At 35.4% G+C, this 18,094-nt stretch overlaps 3 protein-coding genes across 3 annotated transcripts in view; 1 reads left to right on the forward strand and 2 right to left on the reverse strand.

Annotated features, from left to right (window-relative positions):
* The window catches only part of LOC119074360 (mucin-5AC), a 114,907-nt gene that overhangs the window by 63,760 nt on the left and 33,053 nt on the right, over positions 1 to 18,094 (reverse strand). The window lies entirely within an intron of this gene.
* LOC119074365 lies at positions 2,286 to 2,968 on the reverse strand. The gene is made up of 2 exons (XM_037180468.1): positions 2,587 to 2,968; positions 2,286 to 2,521 (listed from the first exon to the last, which is right to left on the reverse strand). The coding sequence occupies exons 1-2, from the start codon at positions 2,910 to 2,912 to the stop codon at positions 2,449 to 2,451; spliced, it is 399 nt and encodes a 132-aa protein (XP_037036363.1). The 5' UTR covers positions 2,913 to 2,968; the 3' UTR covers positions 2,286 to 2,448.
* LOC119074361 (UDP-glycosyltransferase UGT5) lies at positions 13,579 to 17,068 on the forward strand. Its single transcript, XM_037180463.1, has 8 exons — positions 13,579 to 13,656; positions 13,731 to 13,816; positions 14,045 to 14,193; positions 14,248 to 14,475; positions 14,712 to 14,927; positions 15,154 to 15,567; positions 16,498 to 16,518; positions 16,587 to 17,068. Exons 1-8 carry the CDS (start codon positions 13,654 to 13,656, stop codon positions 17,048 to 17,050), a joined length of 1,581 nt encoding a protein of 526 aa, XP_037036358.1. The 5' UTR covers positions 13,579 to 13,653; the 3' UTR covers positions 17,051 to 17,068.

An 18,094-nucleotide genomic window follows, 5' to 3' on the forward strand; every position in this document is an offset into this window, starting at 1 on the left:
CAGGACGATAATATCGTCTAAATTGAGAAATTCTAAAATATTGTCTGGACGATAGTATCGTTTTCTGTACGATATTATCGTTCAAAAAACGATAGTATCGTTTTCTGGACGATATTACCGTTCTAGAAAATCTAATGGATATTTTCGTTTTCTGTACGATAATATCGTCCAAAACGATAATATCGTCCTGGGCGATATTATCGTTTTCTTAAACATATTATCGTCTAGAATTTTTATTTTAAATAAATTAAAAGCGATATTATCATCCTGGACGATATTATCGTCTCAAATTTAAAAAAATTAATAAATTAAAAATGATATTATCGTTCTTGACGATACTATCGTCCAGAACGATATTATCGTCCCAAAAATTATCGCCCAGGACGATAATATCGTCCAAAATAATGATAAAATTGTTCAGAAAAAGAAAATAACGATAATATCGTCCAGCGGATATTTTTTTAGACGATACTATCGTTTTTTAGACGATACTATCGTTTTTTAGAAGATACTATCGTCTAAAAAACGATAATATCGTTACTGACGATATTGACCGTGTAGTAATGTCGCCTCATCAAACCAAACCCGTTATCCACGATAGGATCACAGTAAAGGACGGTATTGTTCCCTTTGAATGATGTAAAAATATAATTCAACGCTTCAATGTTGGCCTAATACAGCGCGATCTGCAGACCAGACGATGAGAAAAATTCACTTTCGTTGTCATTCACACACTCGTTTTTTTTTCTTACAAGCCACATTATGAATCAGCACCGAGATAACATGTGAAGATGATCATAATTTTTGCACCCATTAACATAATCATTTTCAGTGCAACCCAATTGTTTGAGCGAAAAAAGAAAGAAACCAAATAAATTACCTCTCTAGTTATATCTAGTTATATTAGATCGTCACACGTTAGATGACATAACATTACCATTTGAGAAAAAAAAATTGTGTCGTAATGAACAAACGGACTTTGTGGTACGGTAACGTTAGATACGAAAATGAAGAGCGAAAAAAATATTTGAAGAAGAACTAAATTCCGTTAAACGTCCATTCGATCGTTCAACAATCGACCAAGATGATTAAAAGTTTAACAATTGAAGCAAAGCCATAAAAAACCGATCACTGTGCAGCATATTATATAATTGAATCGTTTATCGCCAAACTAAGACGAAAAAGCTTTCTCTCTCTCTTAAAAAAAAAAAATCCAACCGAAAACCGAAACATTTGATGCAAATTGGGAAACTGAACTTAAATGATTATCAGGCTACCAACAAACGCTTTTTTTCTCCCCGAAATGTACCAAACATAATTATGAGTTGAAGTCATTCAATGAAAATACAAAATCGGCAACTCATCGTGCCGCATATATCACACCCAAATTATCGAGTTACATTGGATCCACTGTTGTGATATTGTTGGGCATGAATGTTGCATATTATTTTCATAAATAGTTTTGGTATTTGGCGTGAAGTAATGGGCTAAGAATTTCATCAATCGCAATGTCTAGGCACTAATGACATTTAATTTGAATTGAATAAAAAGAAGAATGAGATTGATTGAAAAATGGTAAGAGGAAATTCGAATTTCAATAATAAAAGTCGCTACCAACAGCAGCACAAAATGTCGACCAAAAGATTAGTAACTCTTGATTTACAATATTACTCTTGATTTAACGATAAATTTCTAATTTTTCCGCATTTTTCACATTGTCATAAAGTGTCAAACCTTGCATATGCTACCAATGATTGATTGATTCGTTTCAACAGGGAGCATACACTGCAAGTCAACTGCAAGTTTGACATTTCAGGACAAGCCATGAACTAATAATGCTGTCAATGCTCGCCCTTACTCAAGCGAAGTGCGAAACTATGTGCTAAGTGCTAAAAATCTTTACCGACTGCCCCATGCGAAAGTTGACCATTACATAACAATTTACCTCCTGCGAAAATGGTCCACTACCAACCTACTTCCTACGTAGGCTCTATAAATTCATAAGTAGGACATTCGATATTTATAACGTTACGGTGTGGCAACGGACCATCAGATCGGTCAATTAAACGAGAGAACTGCGAGAGAAGTTTAAAGCTTAAGCTTTTTGTAAAAACAGAACCGGTGGCAATTACTTTAGGTCTTCGATAGTAGAGAATCGAACTTGACATGGAGTCTGCATCCCTGAGTACCGCTTTAAATTTGACAAAAATATTTTTCCAGGCATTCCCAGTTCTAAGAACATTTCATTAGAGATCGTGTCTGCTGTTCTACAAAGCCAGTCTAAATTGTTTAACGAAATTGGGTTTTTCTAAGCACCAGATTTACTCACATGATTTGGTTAAAATCGACTGTTCAGTCGACTCACTACAAACACAAAATTATATGCAAGCTGGACAAGCTCCAAAGATTCCCGTTCTATACTTGAAATTTACATTACTATCCATTGAGCTATTCCGAATTCCGTTTATGGGCACATGCAATGCATCTTCGATGACTGACCTTGGCCGGGATATTTTTGAATCTTTCAGTTGAAAAAATTCGCGTAAATGTCCACCGATCCGAAGTCTCTAAACTCATTGGGCTTACCTAGCCATTTTGAACATTTCCTTCGGTTCCGCTTCAACCGTAACTCTCTTCTTGTTCAAGCCCGTGATGTCCTTTATAACCGCTTTAGCTTTCATTTTTGCCTCGCGAGCCAGTCGTTCATCAATGTAGGCCCGATGTTCTTTCGCGTAAATGCGATAGTAATCCCATCGCAGCAGCATCCAAGTGTCGGGAATAGTGTTTCGATTGTTGAACGACGGAATGAATGGTTTCTCGCCGATAAATTCGTTGGATTTGAAATGGTCCTTTGGCCAAATGGGCCGTGGTCTGGTCCATGTATGGCGATTTGTGTTTAGCGATACAGTCATCTTGCCGTTCAATGAATTTTCAACTGGGTTCGTATGAAACGGTCACTACGTTATAATGCCATTTCTCATATTTGTCAAAAGCAGATAAGATGACTAACCGTTTCTAAACGCCAGGAGGATTCATTCGTGTAGTCAGTGGGATTCATAAAAAATTAATTTTTAGTTTACATGAATCTTGGCCATTTGGACCTACAATTTAGTGTTGACCCTGATCTAAATGTTAAGGTTTTCGTATTTTTTGATCTTGTCTTGTAATCAGATAGGTGAACGGTTGTGGCATATAGTCCTATGTTGTTTTGTTTCTCTTTTTAAAACAATCAAATCAAAATCTTACATCAATTGAAATGAAACATTGAGACCTTTGAACAATTTATTAATATTGTTGGAGTCGAAACAAGCACAAAAAATCGAAATTATTGAATTTTTCGTTTAAAAATGCACAGCTGCTGTGAATTTTAACAAATTTATTTATTCACGATGCAAATGGGCTTCGGATATTTTGCTATTTATGACGATATGTGTATCAACTGTACCGCTGACTGTTTCGATAAAATAAAAATAAAAAATCTACGAAAAATGTTGTGTGTATTAGGGTGGGTCGAATTTTGAATTTTATTTTATTTCAAAATGACTGGCCCCTGCGTCCCTGCAGACCTTAAACGAAGCAATCATCCGAGTAATTTTAAAGCGATTTAAAAAAAACTTGTCTGCCCCAGATTCTCTATAAGATTCAGAGATTCAGACGCACAGATGGACATCCGTAATGCAAGTGTCAGAGCGTTCATTCTCGAAACATTCGTAACTTTAAGAATTCGTACCTTGACAGTTCTTATGGGATTTTATACTGTCAAATTACGAATTCTTACGAACGAATGAGAATCGAGGCCCAGGCGTTTTAAAATAAAATGTAAAATTCGACCCACCCTAGGTTTATGGTCTATGCTCTATAAACGAATTATTTGCAAATCATTCTTGTATCGTTTGTATGATGTAGAGCTAGGCATATTAATTGACTTCCAATGAAAATGTTTCGGTAAGACAATTCTATCGTTACAATTATTATGTTGTCGATTAAACTTGTACATAATCTACCTAGTTGATCAAATAAACGAATTTCGAATTCAGTACAACTATCGAAGGATACTGATCAGCCTTTACAAGCCTTTCCAGCCAATCAGGAATAATTAGGGTATTTAGTATGCGTATACCTCTACGTGATTATTGTAAAATGTAAAATGCTGTTACATACATGAAATACAAATTTGGTTAACAATTCCATTCAAGTAAGCTTTAGTGAAAGACTTCTAACAGGTTATGGGCCCAGATTGGTTATGGGGAGTGTAGTGAAGAAGTTTGTGAATTGAGTAAATGAAATTAGTGTAGACCTGTATGGAATGGAATTATGATGAAACAAAAGGCAATCGGAAAACAAAGTATACACGCACTGAAAACGGCGTGGGGTAATTTGGCACACGGAGCTAAAACAACGCATTTTTCAACTACGTAAAAGGTGAACTCGCAAGTCGATGACATGGCTAAAAAGCATTTGCAGCAATAAACTTGCGTGTGCGAGTTAATCTTTCACGTAGTTTAAAAGTGCGTTCTTTTGGCACCGTGTGCCAGATTACCCGATTACACTGAAAACGGAGTATTATTTCGAATAAGAAGCAAAAGAAAGGATGGCACGAACATTGAATTGCGATTACAGTACAAAGAATGATTGAAGGAGAAACCGTCAAACATTATTATAACGGGAACGACATCGGCAAAGTTTAATGGACGAAAGAAAAGAACAGAAACGAACAGACCAGAAAATAACAGAAGAAAAAAGTAAAGAGAAGAAACAAAAAGAAGAAAAGAAAACAGTGAAAATGAAGAAGACGATAAGCATGAGAGGAGATGATACGTGGGAAAAGACAAACTCTAGAAGGCAACAGATCAAACAAAATGAAGAAGTAGAATTAAGAAGTAGGAGAAAAAAAGAAGAAGACCACGCCAAAGTTTGATCGATTTTTGTCATTATTCCGAGGAAGGACGCTTTTTTTAATTTGGTGGAAATCATGAGAATGAGAAGAACTGCTGAATGTTTAGTCGTGCATTCTCGTAAATTCCATACAATCAAGTAAGCTCCAATGAAATACTTCCAACAGGTTATGGGCCCAGATTGGAGATAGGGATAAAGAAGTTAATTGTTTGTGAATTGAGTAAATGGAATTAGTGCACCAAGATTGGATTGTAATTGTGAAAGGATCAGGAGAAACAGTCAAATGTTATTGTGACAGGAACGACCCCGGCAAAGTTCAGAAAAGAACAGAACATAAAACTAAAGAGGAGAACAAAAAAGAAGAAAAATAAAGGAAAATAGTGAAAGTGAAGTAGATGATAGACATGAGACGACAAACTCTATCAGGCAACAGAATTTGAGCAAACAAAATGAGGAAGTAGAATTAAGAAGAAGAAGAAGACCACACGACACAGACGAATACTTGGAACATCGATTTTTTGTCATTATTCAGAGGGGGGACGCTTTATTTAATTTGGTAGATTTTTGAGAATGAGAAGAGGTGTTAAATGTTTAGTCTTAGCATACTCATCAATTCCATGCAATCATATAGGCTCTGGTGAAAAACTTCTAACATGACTGACTACTGACGGATTACTGACGGATTGACTTCGGTGAAGTTCTAGCGTTTAATTTTTGAGGTAAGCTTTGTAGAATAGGCAGAAGAATTGTGAGAGAAGAGATACCCTCTTTACCCTGTTTTAATAAAAGTCCTATAGCCTGTAAAATATGCCCTGTAAGGCTGTAAGATAGTGAGAAGAAGATTATTTTACACTGGATAGGTTCCATACGACCTAGTTGATCAAATAAGCGAATTTCGAATTCAGTACAACTATCAAAGGTTCCTGATCAGCTTTTACAAGCCTTTCCAGCCAATCAGGAATAATTAGGGTATTTAGTATGCGTATACCTCTACGTGATTATACGTGATTATTTTATTCAACTGTGTAATCTTCATACACAATTCGAGTACACAAATGCTGGTGTGTTGCTAGTATCATTGAATTGTCAATAAGAAAATTATAGCAAGGACTACGTTTTCGCTTCTCTTTTTCTCTTCTGATCAATTGAGGGAGGTCCAAAACTAGTATGGAAAACTCGTCTGGCAAATTTGTAAGACAATCCCGTACAATAAACTTGTAGGACAAATTCGATATTAGCTACTTATACTTATCACAAAAAGTACTATTTAACCTTGAGTGCGTATTTTTTTAACATAAAAGAACGTTGGACTTGTTCTAAAATGGAACAGATCAGCACTGTACGCTGTTACTTACAATTAGGAAAAATTCGCAAGACCGATTCGTAGGACAAAATAGGACAAATTCGTAAGACGAGCTCATAAGACAATTCGTTTTTAAGCGAAAAGTCATTACTTATTAACACAAGTCTGAATTTAAGTACAAAAATTTCATTTAAGTACATTTAAGGACACGTATGACCTCTGAATAATAACCTATTATGGTGAATCCGCCCTTTGTAGAGCATCATCAAACGTTTTATTTCTCTCCAATTGAATCTGAAGATCAGAAGATTACGTGATGGAATATGTAACTGGTACAGTTTGACGATTACATGGATTACGTACATCAGGTACACAGCCATTTTTGCGATCAACAATCAAATTGTTTCGCTTGCATTTACTTAATTGAGATATCAAAACAAAAATTATGATTTCGTCCCCTTCACCACAGTAATTACACATTTCGTTTCGTTTACTTTTAAACGATAAAATTGATTGTAAATATAAGTATAGACGAGAAGAACAACAGAGAAGACGAAGCAAAAAAATCCGCATTAACGTTTATGTAACGAAATTAACACGAAAAAAGAAACCATCGCATTCATCGTCTCTCAATCGTCATTATCGTCAAGTATTTATCAAAACGAAACCTAAACAAACCATTTTTCCAGATGAGTGTCTGTTATTTCAAATATTCAACAACACTTTGTCCATGGTTTAACAAAACCGATTTTTTGTTTCTCTTCTCTTCATTTCGTTTTAAATAGACAAAAATGATCTCGCGTTCGAAACAGATTATATTTGTTTCGATGTAATTTCGATTGTTAACATCGCGGAATGATCTCTGTGTGGCTCGGAAACATTATTTATCTTTCGAATAAGAAAGTCGATCTATCTCCTCGCCATACACAAATTATGTATTAAAAATAATATTTTTTTTTCGTTCGTTCGTTTAAAATCTATATGCCAAACAAAAAGCTCTTAAACGGAATTAATGACAGGTTATGCATCAGATTCCACAGAAGTATGAGGTCCTCAAGATAAAAGAAAACTTCCAAACGAAATTGGACTGTGTTACAGTTTAAAGTAAACGAACTATGGCACGTACGAGATATTTGCTTTTCAGCTGCTTTATTAAGACTCACACGTACCGAAGTCATCTTAAGAGTCTCTCAGGTCGATTAGCAATCGTGTTAATGTCGAAAATGATCATCACGATCATTGCAATATTGTAATCAACATTCAAAAATGATTCGATTGAATCAACACCATTGGTCTGTAGACCTCATCAAATAGGGCCGATCATTTTTGAATGCGAATTCTTTGCGCTACACTGTCATCATCGAAATTTTGTTGTCCTTTTTTGAACCTCAACTAAACCCATTCTTTCGTCTTACGCTTCACACGAACCACTCCAGGCGAAGGTTGATTGATAATAATAATGATTAGATGATCCCTAGAAACAGAGGAAACAGTGGTTGGCGTCAAGCTCGCTTCATCAGACTGTATTTGCCAGAAGTCCAGCATTACCACAATGAATGCTTCTTTAGTCCCTACGTCAAAGTTTGTCGGTAAGACAAAATTGGATTACTGATCACAGTCCCTATCGTTCAACTGATCAACTGAGTCGGCAATTTACAGTCCGCTTGACATTGATTTAGTCTAATTTCGGAAATCCTCTCTGTACTGGGCCATAATAGAAACCCAGCCAGGTAAAAACACCGCTTGTCTGTAACATGTCATCTCTCACGCGCTACCATGTTTTCATGTGTTGGGAACTAGTGGTAATTTATATAACAAAACTTAATGTTGAAACGTATGAAGTAAAAGATTTGGAATCAAATACTCATTGGACATTGATCCTGTGAAAGAATTGATGGATACTTCAGTGATCTCTAAAATCAACAATAGAAGAAAGGTCAGCGATGCCCTTCCATCGCTGCTTATCTTTAGAAGTTTTTCAAGTTTCACAAATCTTTAGTTTTTATCTGGAGTTTTAGGTCAATTCTCAGTTGATCATTCCATCATGCATTGTTCATAATCTTAGCAGAGAATTATGGATATCAGATTATGGCCCTACCATCTGTAAAGGGATAAAAGTCTTTAACGTAGCAGTTTCGTGCGAACATCTCTGTAACGCGTTGGTGTTTTTCCCAGCTTAGCGAAAAGACGGCAATGTAATAACAACAAAATTGTTAAATGGAAAATAAACAACGCAAAATAATCGCAATAATAATAACAATAATAACTGTAATGAAAACGTTATTCAATTTACTTTACACTAAATGGATTTTAAACATCGAATATTGTTTCCTTTGATGTGCTCGACTTAAGTGTATATTATACGAATCGAAATACACACGGCTATAACAGACAAAATTATATTGTGTGCCGAGGAATGTTTGTTTTTGGCATTATTATTGTTTGCTTTATTGGATTTTAAAGTTTTTGCACTTCGTCTACACACAGCAGCAGCAGCAGCACTCTTCTTTCGGCGTAAAATTTAATTGTAACGAAGAAAATCTGATGTAAGTGGTGTATAGGCTTACCATGTTTTACCTGAAGCCGTGTATGTCTATATATGTGTGGCATGGTCGGCAGCAAAATATTAAGAAATTTGCATTTCAAGAAGAGGATATTACTTAACCATATATTGCTGGTTGAATCTTTTTTGCTTCTTCAAGTTTTTGTTTCTATTACTGGATGTGTTTATGTTCCGTTGATGTCGTTTTTATGGAGAGAAACAAAAACAAAATGCTTGAAGCGGTCAAAATATCAAATTTTTCGAAAGTATTTAGAGGGTTTTTAAGCCACTAAATTATATTCAAACCTGCGAATTGGAAGGAACGGCGTACGGTGGTGCAAATATATTTTGATAAGCCAGAAAAATTGAAATTTTCAATCAAAATTTGGAAAAGTCTACAGTATGGCTAGTTCTGAAAAAAGAGTATGACTTGTTGATGTAGCATTCAACAATTCCAATGTAAAATACTGTTAAATACATGAAAAACAAATTTGGTTAACAATTCCATTCAAGTAAGCTTTAGTGAAAGACTTCTAACAGGTTATGGGCCCAGATTGGTTATGGGAAGTGTAGTGAAGTGTAGTTTGTGAATTGAGTAAATGAAATTAGTGTATTATGATGAAACAAAAGGCAATCGGAAAACAAAGTATACACGCACTGAAAACGGCGTGGGGTAATTTGGCACACGGAGCTAAAACAACGCATTTTTCAACTACGTAAAAGGTGAACTCGCACACGATTGTTCGATACCAAAATTTTGTAAAAGGAGTCATTAAGTCGATGACATGGCTACAAAGCATTTGCAGCAATAAACTTGCGTGTGCGAGTTCACCTTTCACGTAGTTTAAAAGTGCGTTCTTTTGACACCGTGTGCCAGATTACCCGATTACCCTGAAAACTGAGTATTATTTCGAATAAGAAGCAAACGAAAGGATGGCACGAACATTGAATTGCGATTACAGTACAAAGAATGATTGAAGGAGAAACCGTCAAACATTATTATAACGGTAACGACATCGGCAAAGTTTAATGGACGAAAGAAAAGAACAGAAAATAACAGAAGAAAAAAGTAAAGAGAAGAACCAAAAAGAAGAAAAGAAAACAGTGAAAATGAAGAAGACGATAAGCATGAGAGGAGATGATACGTGGGAAAAGACAAACTCTAGAAGGCAACACAATTTGATCAAACAAAATGAAGAAGTAGAATTAAGAAGTAGGAGAAAAAAAGAAGAAAACCACGACAAAGTTTGATCGGTTTTTGTCATTATACCGAGGAAGGACGCTTTTTTTAATTTGGTGGAATTCATGAGAATGAGAAGAACTGCTGAATGTTTAGTCGTGCATTCTCATCAATTCCATACAATCAAGTAAGCTCCAATGAAATACTTCCAACAGGTTATGGGCCCAGATTGGAAATAGGGCATAGGGCAGTGTAGTAAAGAAGTTAATTTTGTTTTTTTTAAATATTTTTATTTTTTATTAAAAAAAAAAAATTTATAAAGAAATTATTCTAATTAAGAAGTTAATTGTTTGTGAATTGAGTAAATGGAATTAGTGCACCAAGATTGGATTGTAATTGTGAAAGGATCAGGAGAAACAGTCAAATGTTATTATAACAGGAACGACCTCGGCAAAGTTCAGAAAAGAACAGAACATAAAACTAAAGAGGAGAACAAAAAAGAAGAAACATAAAGGAAAATAGTGAAAGTGAAGTAGATGATAGACATGAGACGACAAACTCTATAAGGCGACAGAATTTGAGCAAACAAAATGAGGAAGTAGAATTAAGAAGAAGAAGAAGACCACACGACACAGACGAATACTTGGAACATCGATTTTTTGTCATTATTCAGAGGGGGGACGCTTTCTTTAATTTGGTAGATTTTTGAGAATGAGAAGAGGTGTTAAATATTTAGTCTTAGCATACTCATCAATTCCATGCAATCATATAGGCTCTGGTGAAAAACTTTTAACATGACTGACGGATTACTGACGGATTGACTTCGGTGAAGTTCTATCGTTTCATTTTTGAGGTTAGCTTTGTAGAATAGGCAGAAGAATTGTGAGAGAAGAGGGTATTCTTTACCCTGTTTTAATAAAAGTCCTATAGCCTGTAAAATATGCCCTGTAAGATAGTGAGAAGTAGATTGTTTTACTCTGGATAGATTCCATACGACCTAGAAAGATTTAAAAAAATCGCAGAAGCTCTTCCATGTCTTATCAAACAACGAAATATTCACCAAGACTCTCGAGTCTTCTATCTCCCTACGATCCAATTATTGTCGAATAAGTTTTCGTTTAAATGCCATTTACAATTTGAAATTATTTTTTTATGCATTTGCAACCATTTAAGCTGAAACATTCTCCCACGAGTTTACCACATCATTATATGCTATTTCAATTTATATACACCGTTTGGATACACCAATAAATGCAATTTTTTTTTTGTTGTTGTTTATAAACCGATTAAGAAAGAAATGGTTTAGTTTTGTAAATATTGCGATATTGAAATAATAAATGTAACGAACGAAACAAACGGAAAAAAAATGTTTATATCAAAGCCAAGAATAAAAACCGATATTGTTTAAAATGTAGGTTATAGATATATGGCATGGCGTACATGTCTTTCTAAATAAATTTATTTGGATAAATCTTTTGCCAACGAACAAAAGATGACTCAAAAAAAAATTCTTTTTGCCCATTTTGTCAAATAATAAAGAAATTCTCCACAGCATCAAATACTTTTTTGTCTGAAGCAAAAAAAAAACTTTTTTTTTTATTTGCTGCAGTCCCCATATTGCTATATAATGATCGTAATAGTGCTAGAAGCAATTTTATTATGACATGCGACATTAGGAGGCGAATTTATTGTATTAGCACTCATTTTAGAGATATATCGTGACTTTGACATGTAAGTTTTGCTTTGAAAGAATTTGATAAATCTTCATTTAAACACTTTCAATTTGATTAATTTATGGTCCACAACTTATAAATTGGTGTTGTGTGGCATAATTTTCTTGGACTTTTTGTTTTGTACCTATGCTGTGTCGCAATTGATGACAACATTTGCCTTTTTTCTGAATTTATCATCACCCGATGCTCTGGTCATTATACTTTGCCTATCATTATTGTAAATAATGTCGCTAGCGTGCAAAATAAACGATTAATTTAAAGCAAATAACTTTTTTGTTTTGACGGTCGTTAGAGTTGGTTTTTGGTTTCTAAGCCAATATAAGATCAGTAAATCTATTACTTCTTTTGTTTAAAGGATGATTTGCTATCTTTATCTACTGTAATGTCAAATTATTCATAATAATTGTTTACTGTCTTTCGGTATCTTAACACGGTATATTTGAGTACGGTATTTATAAACTGTCAATTTTTTCGATAGTTGTGACAGTTGAGATTGAAACTAGGTCTTTCCCACAGAGCTTATTATTCGAAATATATTTGTGAAATTTTTATATAATTTCTAGTAATTTTTAGAATTTCCATCTGTCAAAGTGACGTTTAAACGTCAATAGAGTGTTATGATTAGAGCGAGAAAACCGAAGACAAGTTTATTATAACTTGCCTTGGTATACTTGTAAAAATATTTATTTCTATTTCATCATAATACTGTGGTCATGAAATTGTTTATTTTCGTTCGACGTTTAAGACGTCACTTTAACAGATAGACAATGACAGGCTTTAAGAGTTGTTCATTTCAAATTTCGATATTTCTTTATTTGCACACTGACAATTCTGTTTTTTCTATTGTAATTTCTCAATTTATATTTTTATCGTAATTTTGACAGTATATGATAGCTCACTTCGCTCGCATTGACAATCTTACATCTAGTGTGCAAAACAACCCCATTTACTAACTAGTTAGCAAAATAGCTATTTACTTCATTTCAGTAGTAGCACGCCGCAAGTGCGGTCGAAATTTAAAATGGAAAGTGCGTCTTTCTAACGTAGCGTCATTTTTATACAAGGGCGCGTTGAAATGTATTTTTCGGTTCACTTTTGCATCGAATCGTTCACTTAAAATTCAAATTTTAGGCACACTTACGGCGTGAATTTGAAGGAAAATTCAACCTGCCTGATTGTGAAACACCAAATATTTAGGAAGGAAAAATCAACTTATTTTTGTAGAAGGACAATCAACTTGCCTCTTTCATGGTAAACCAAACGTTTAAGCCAATTTAGAAAGAATAGTTGTTGTACTGTTGCAAATTGTATGTGATCCACTAACTGCCCTTGGGTGTAATTAGTCTCTGAATCGCACTAGAGGGCTTATAGTGTATTACTTTGAAAGGCTATTTGCACCTAAGGCCAAATACTTCACAATAAATTGAAATAAAATTCAGGCATCGTGAACGGTGCATTTCGTATTGGCACTTGAGATGCAAACTGGCAACACCAATTAGCAAAGATCACGATACCTCAAAAATATTATGGAAGAATGAGAGACGTGACAACTCGTGCTCGTTACTCATACTCATGTTTTCGTAGAAAAGTGACGCAATCTACGGTGCAGCTCAGATCCAAATACGAAAACCAAGTTTTATTTTATTAAAACAAACACAGTCGAGGTCGTGTCTTATCGCTGGCACTACAATGCAATGTAAACAAATCTATCGTTTGCATCTATCTACATCACTCTATTTTGCTTACGATCATTTCGTGAACTGCTACAAATGAATAGTTCGGATTAATTTACTTCAATATTTCAGCGATTCAAACAACAACAACTTCCGATTTTGTCAACACATACTGCAAAAAAGCTGAACACATGTTATCAACAAACAGATAAGATGTTGCTGTTGTAATCAAATCGTAAGTTTGATAAAAGATTAGACAAAGTCTGTCGATCAATGTAGGTTCGAAACATTTTACAGACTAGTCGGCTTCCGTAAGCGATACCGTAATGGTAAGTCACATATGTTTTAGCATTTCGTTGCACTTTTCAAACTCGTAATTGAACTCCGCTTTACATTTTAACAGAATATTAATTTGGTCATTCTATTGTCGTTACTGTCCATTTCGAATGGATATAAGATTCTATTTCTGGTGCCGTTTCCTGGACCAAGGTACGTTTCATTGTAATCAATCGATAATTGTGAGAATAAACCACTAGAGTGAACTTCCCCTCGAAATTTGTGGAATTCCATTTCAATTTGGTGGAACTCGTGGAAACATTTTGTGGACGCGTTCTTTGTGGGACATAATGTTTTTACACTGGTGGTTATTCTCTCACAAAATGAGCGATTTTCCGTTTGAAATTTACGTTTGGACCAAATTTTTTTATTTGGACCAAGCCATTGGTTTTCATTGCAGAGCTTTGTCAAAGAATTGGTTAACCGGGGTCATCATGTGACCGCAATCGTAAACAAACCAATTACTGCGTTCAAGTCACCTAATTACACGGAAATTTTGATTAATCCTCCCTTTGATCTAACAACAGTTTGTATGTCTCTCGATGGCTTTTATGCTCAAACTACTCGATCCCTTTTTTTCATAGTCTCCTACACGGACATATACGACAGCCCGGAAGATTCAAATTTTGAGAAAGTGCGAGCATACGAAAGAATTTGCACACCGTCTAGTGAACATGGTCTGAACAATTCGAATGTGCAGAAGATCATTCACAGCCAAGATTTGCACTTTGACCTGGTAATCAACGAGGAAATGTTCCACGAGAGTTGGCTTATGTTTGCATATAAATTTAACGCACCCGTCGTCACCATTTGTATGATCAATTTTTTTGACAAATTATTGCATAAGTTCCGTGGACTTCGCTAATAGAATCCTCATTAAGGCACTTCTACGATTCAAAAATGAAAGTCGTAGAAGAAAAGGTTTCTTGTAACAATTTGGCATATGTTTTAAACCGTGTGGCCTTATGAAGGACTCAATCACGGAGTGTTAAACGAAGTTAAAATGTTAAGTGCATTACAGAGGTGGTAAATGTTTGAATAATTCCAGCCACTTATGGATATTCAGACTTCTTCGATAGTGCCATGGGCCTGCTGACACCCATCTCACATGTTCCACACATGCTTCTTCCATACGGAGATGAGATGACTTACTCTCAACGCGTATTTAATGTCATATTAACGGTATATGATCGGCTGTATCGTACTTGGGTCACGATTCCAATACAAAATGGAATCGCACAACGTTACTTTGGCCACTTGGCTAGTGAGTTTTTATTGCTAGTTCCAGTCATTATTCGCGTTATTTGTGTGCTTTGCAGAGCTTTCAAAAGCTTTGAGCTTCTTGTATATTCTATAGAAAAAGTGGAATATTTCGTGTAATACAAAAGTAGCTCTTGAAAGCTCTTTACAAACAGATACAAATGTGATCCGTTGTTTTAGCTTAACACGGCAGAATAGCGGCTTTAGTCGATTACATTCCATATTTACAGAACCAGGACAGCCACTGCCAAAGGTCGAAGAATTGTATCGAAATATTTCGCTAATATTAGTGAACAGTCACCGGACCACTTCAAAACCCCGCCCACAAATGCCGGGTGTTGTGTATGTAGGTGGTGCACATATCACACCAGCGAAACCCTTACCAGCCACAATACAAGAGTTCATTGATAATTCAGAGCATGGTGTCATTTTGTTCAGTTTGGGATCGTTGCTACAAAGTTCCCAACTACCAGAAGCTAAAATTCAACTGTTTTTGAAAGTATTCAGCCAGCTCAAACAACGTGTGATTTGGAAGTATGAAGATGAATCGCTTGAAGTACCGCCAAATGTGCTGATTAAGAAATGGTTGCCACAAAGCGATATCTTGGCTCAACCGAATGTCGTGCTATTTATCACACATGGAGGTAAAACATGAAGTCTCAGATTTTGTGCTTCATATTGTGACAGTTGGGATCAAAAGTCAGTCTATTCGATCTGTCAAAGTGACGTTTTAAACGTCAAACAAGAGTGTCACAAAATCGTTTATTTTTACTCGTTCAGGAACTCTTCGTAAAGTTTCACTGATGAGAATTTCGACACTTCTTTCATATAAAACGAGTTACTGTATTAGATAACTAGAATTGAAGAAAATCAACGATTTTGTGACAATTTCTTAGGTTTATTTACATTTGACGCTTAAAACGTCACCTTGACAGATTAATAGACTGAGATTTGATCCCAACTGTCAGAATATATGATAATGGACCTAGATCGCATTTGTATAGCAATCATGTTAGTCGTACCGACCTTTGAATTATATTCCCAGTATAAATCTTCGTACGGCACTGATTCCTTCATTTTGTGAAGGATAAGCGAAATAATTGGATTTTCAGTCGCTATTGATAGACGAGATAAACTTTCATTTTGCTTATGGTTCACAAGATATTAACACGAACGCAAACAGAAAAAGCTAGCGCCTGGTTCTGCTTCTTTGTTTGGCCCAATTTTTTTTTCTTTTCGTTTTTAAAGTATATTCGCTTCGTATTCACGGATCGAAACAGTAACAAAACACTGTGATGAAGAACAACAGCTAACCGTTCGTTTTACACAAGACATACATGTTCATATTTTGTGAATCATAAGCAAAATGAAAGAATATTTCAATCGAATTCCGAAATTCTTCATTGAAAGACTGAATTATTGTTATCAATGTAGAGTACACACAACTTTCTTTCGATGTACTATTTTCTATCGGTCGCGAGTCTATCGGTCCATTATCATTTTTATCTGCTGCATTGAAAATATTGGCCATTCATGACCATCCGTTCACAAAATATCTTATCTCATTTTATCAGGAATGTCTGGCACCTTTGAAGGTATTGTCATCGACTTATCTCCGCTCAAAATACACATTGGACAATGACTGGTATAAATTTTATTTTAGGAACGGCTCGCGGAGTGCCAATGCTTTTCATTCCATTTTTTGGCGATCAAAAACGCAATGCTTTAAAATCGGCATCCAATGGAAACGGACTTTTGTTAACATTTTATTCCATATCGGAAGATTCGCTATCGGCAACATTAGACGAATTGCTGTCAAATAGCAAATACAACAGCCGTGCTAAAGAATTGGCACGAAACTTTAATGACAATTTAGTGCATCCGATGGATGAAGCAATGTTTTGGATTGAATATGTAATCCGATCGAACGGAGCGAAACATTTGAAATCCAGTGCAGTGAACATGTCATTGTTTTCCTATCTATTGTTAGACATTTTAGTGATTCCAATTGCAGTTCTTTGGATTGTCTATTTGCTCGTAAAATTGTTGCTGAGCGTAAAGAAGTTGAAGAGCAACGATGAACCTCGCGATGAACAAGGAGTAACAAGAAACAAGAAGACAAAATAAAAGTAAATCATGAGTGTGTTTGCAATGTTCCCTTTAAGCTCCTAAGTTCCTAATGTTTTACAAATTTGCTGTGGTACAATCCCAAGATACAGAAACTATCTTGTACTCCAAAATGACCGCGAGGTTTAACAGATCTATTGATTGATACGTTGTATGGATGTCAAGGGATATGACGAAATACGAATCATTCAAACGCTACAACCTGCAACGCCAGAACGAGTTCAGTCACATGGTGGCATGGCGATTTATACGAAGAGGCAACTCATGGCCTATGGTGATTAGACACTTGCTATTACCTAAAACTAATAGCCGTAACCGTAACAAAGTCGGAAATATCAAAAAACCCAACATTCGCTTTCTCCATAAAAGAAACCATATCGACATAATGTCAATAGTAGAAAGAGCTACAACATGACAATGTTGATAGCGCCATCTTTGGGAAAATGTACAGGTCAATTAGTGATGGTTGTGGTATTCGCATACCACCCACGGCTTGGAGAATTCACAACGTATGGGACGTTAACACACGGTCGATTTGTGAACAATCTAAGTCGGGAGAGATATGTAAAATCACAGTCCATATGATCAAGAGACTTGTACAATAGCACAACAGGCCCATCTGAGGCTTAGGTGCTGGGCTTACACCCTCCCATCTAATCTAAAAGCTCCTAAGTGATCGAGGTGTACATAGACCTCGATCCTTATTTTAACATTTGACAACTTCAATTCATTGCTAGGGGTGCGTTAAAGTTTGTCTATTTCAGTATTATACAGATTAATTGGATTTAGGTCAATGCGGGCGATGACATTGTAGATTCGATTTTGTTGTCAATTGATTTTACAAGTAATGAAACCTGCAGCAGAAAACAATATTTCTATGGTTCGCTTAAAGTTTCAATGAAGTGTCTTTGGTGTCTTTATACTACTGCAGAACAGGTGTTGCAGTACTCATACGACATACATTAGTGAGAGTAACTTTCTAGTTTATGCTTTTTGTGACATTTACTAATCTTATATCGTTGCTAGAGAGTGATGTGGTTTACG

This window comes from Bradysia coprophila, unplaced genomic scaffold, assembly GCF_014529535.1.
Source record: "Bradysia coprophila strain Holo2 unplaced genomic scaffold, BU_Bcop_v1 contig_151, whole genome shotgun sequence".
Classification (NCBI taxonomy): domain Eukaryota; kingdom Metazoa; phylum Arthropoda; class Insecta; order Diptera; family Sciaridae; genus Bradysia; species Bradysia coprophila.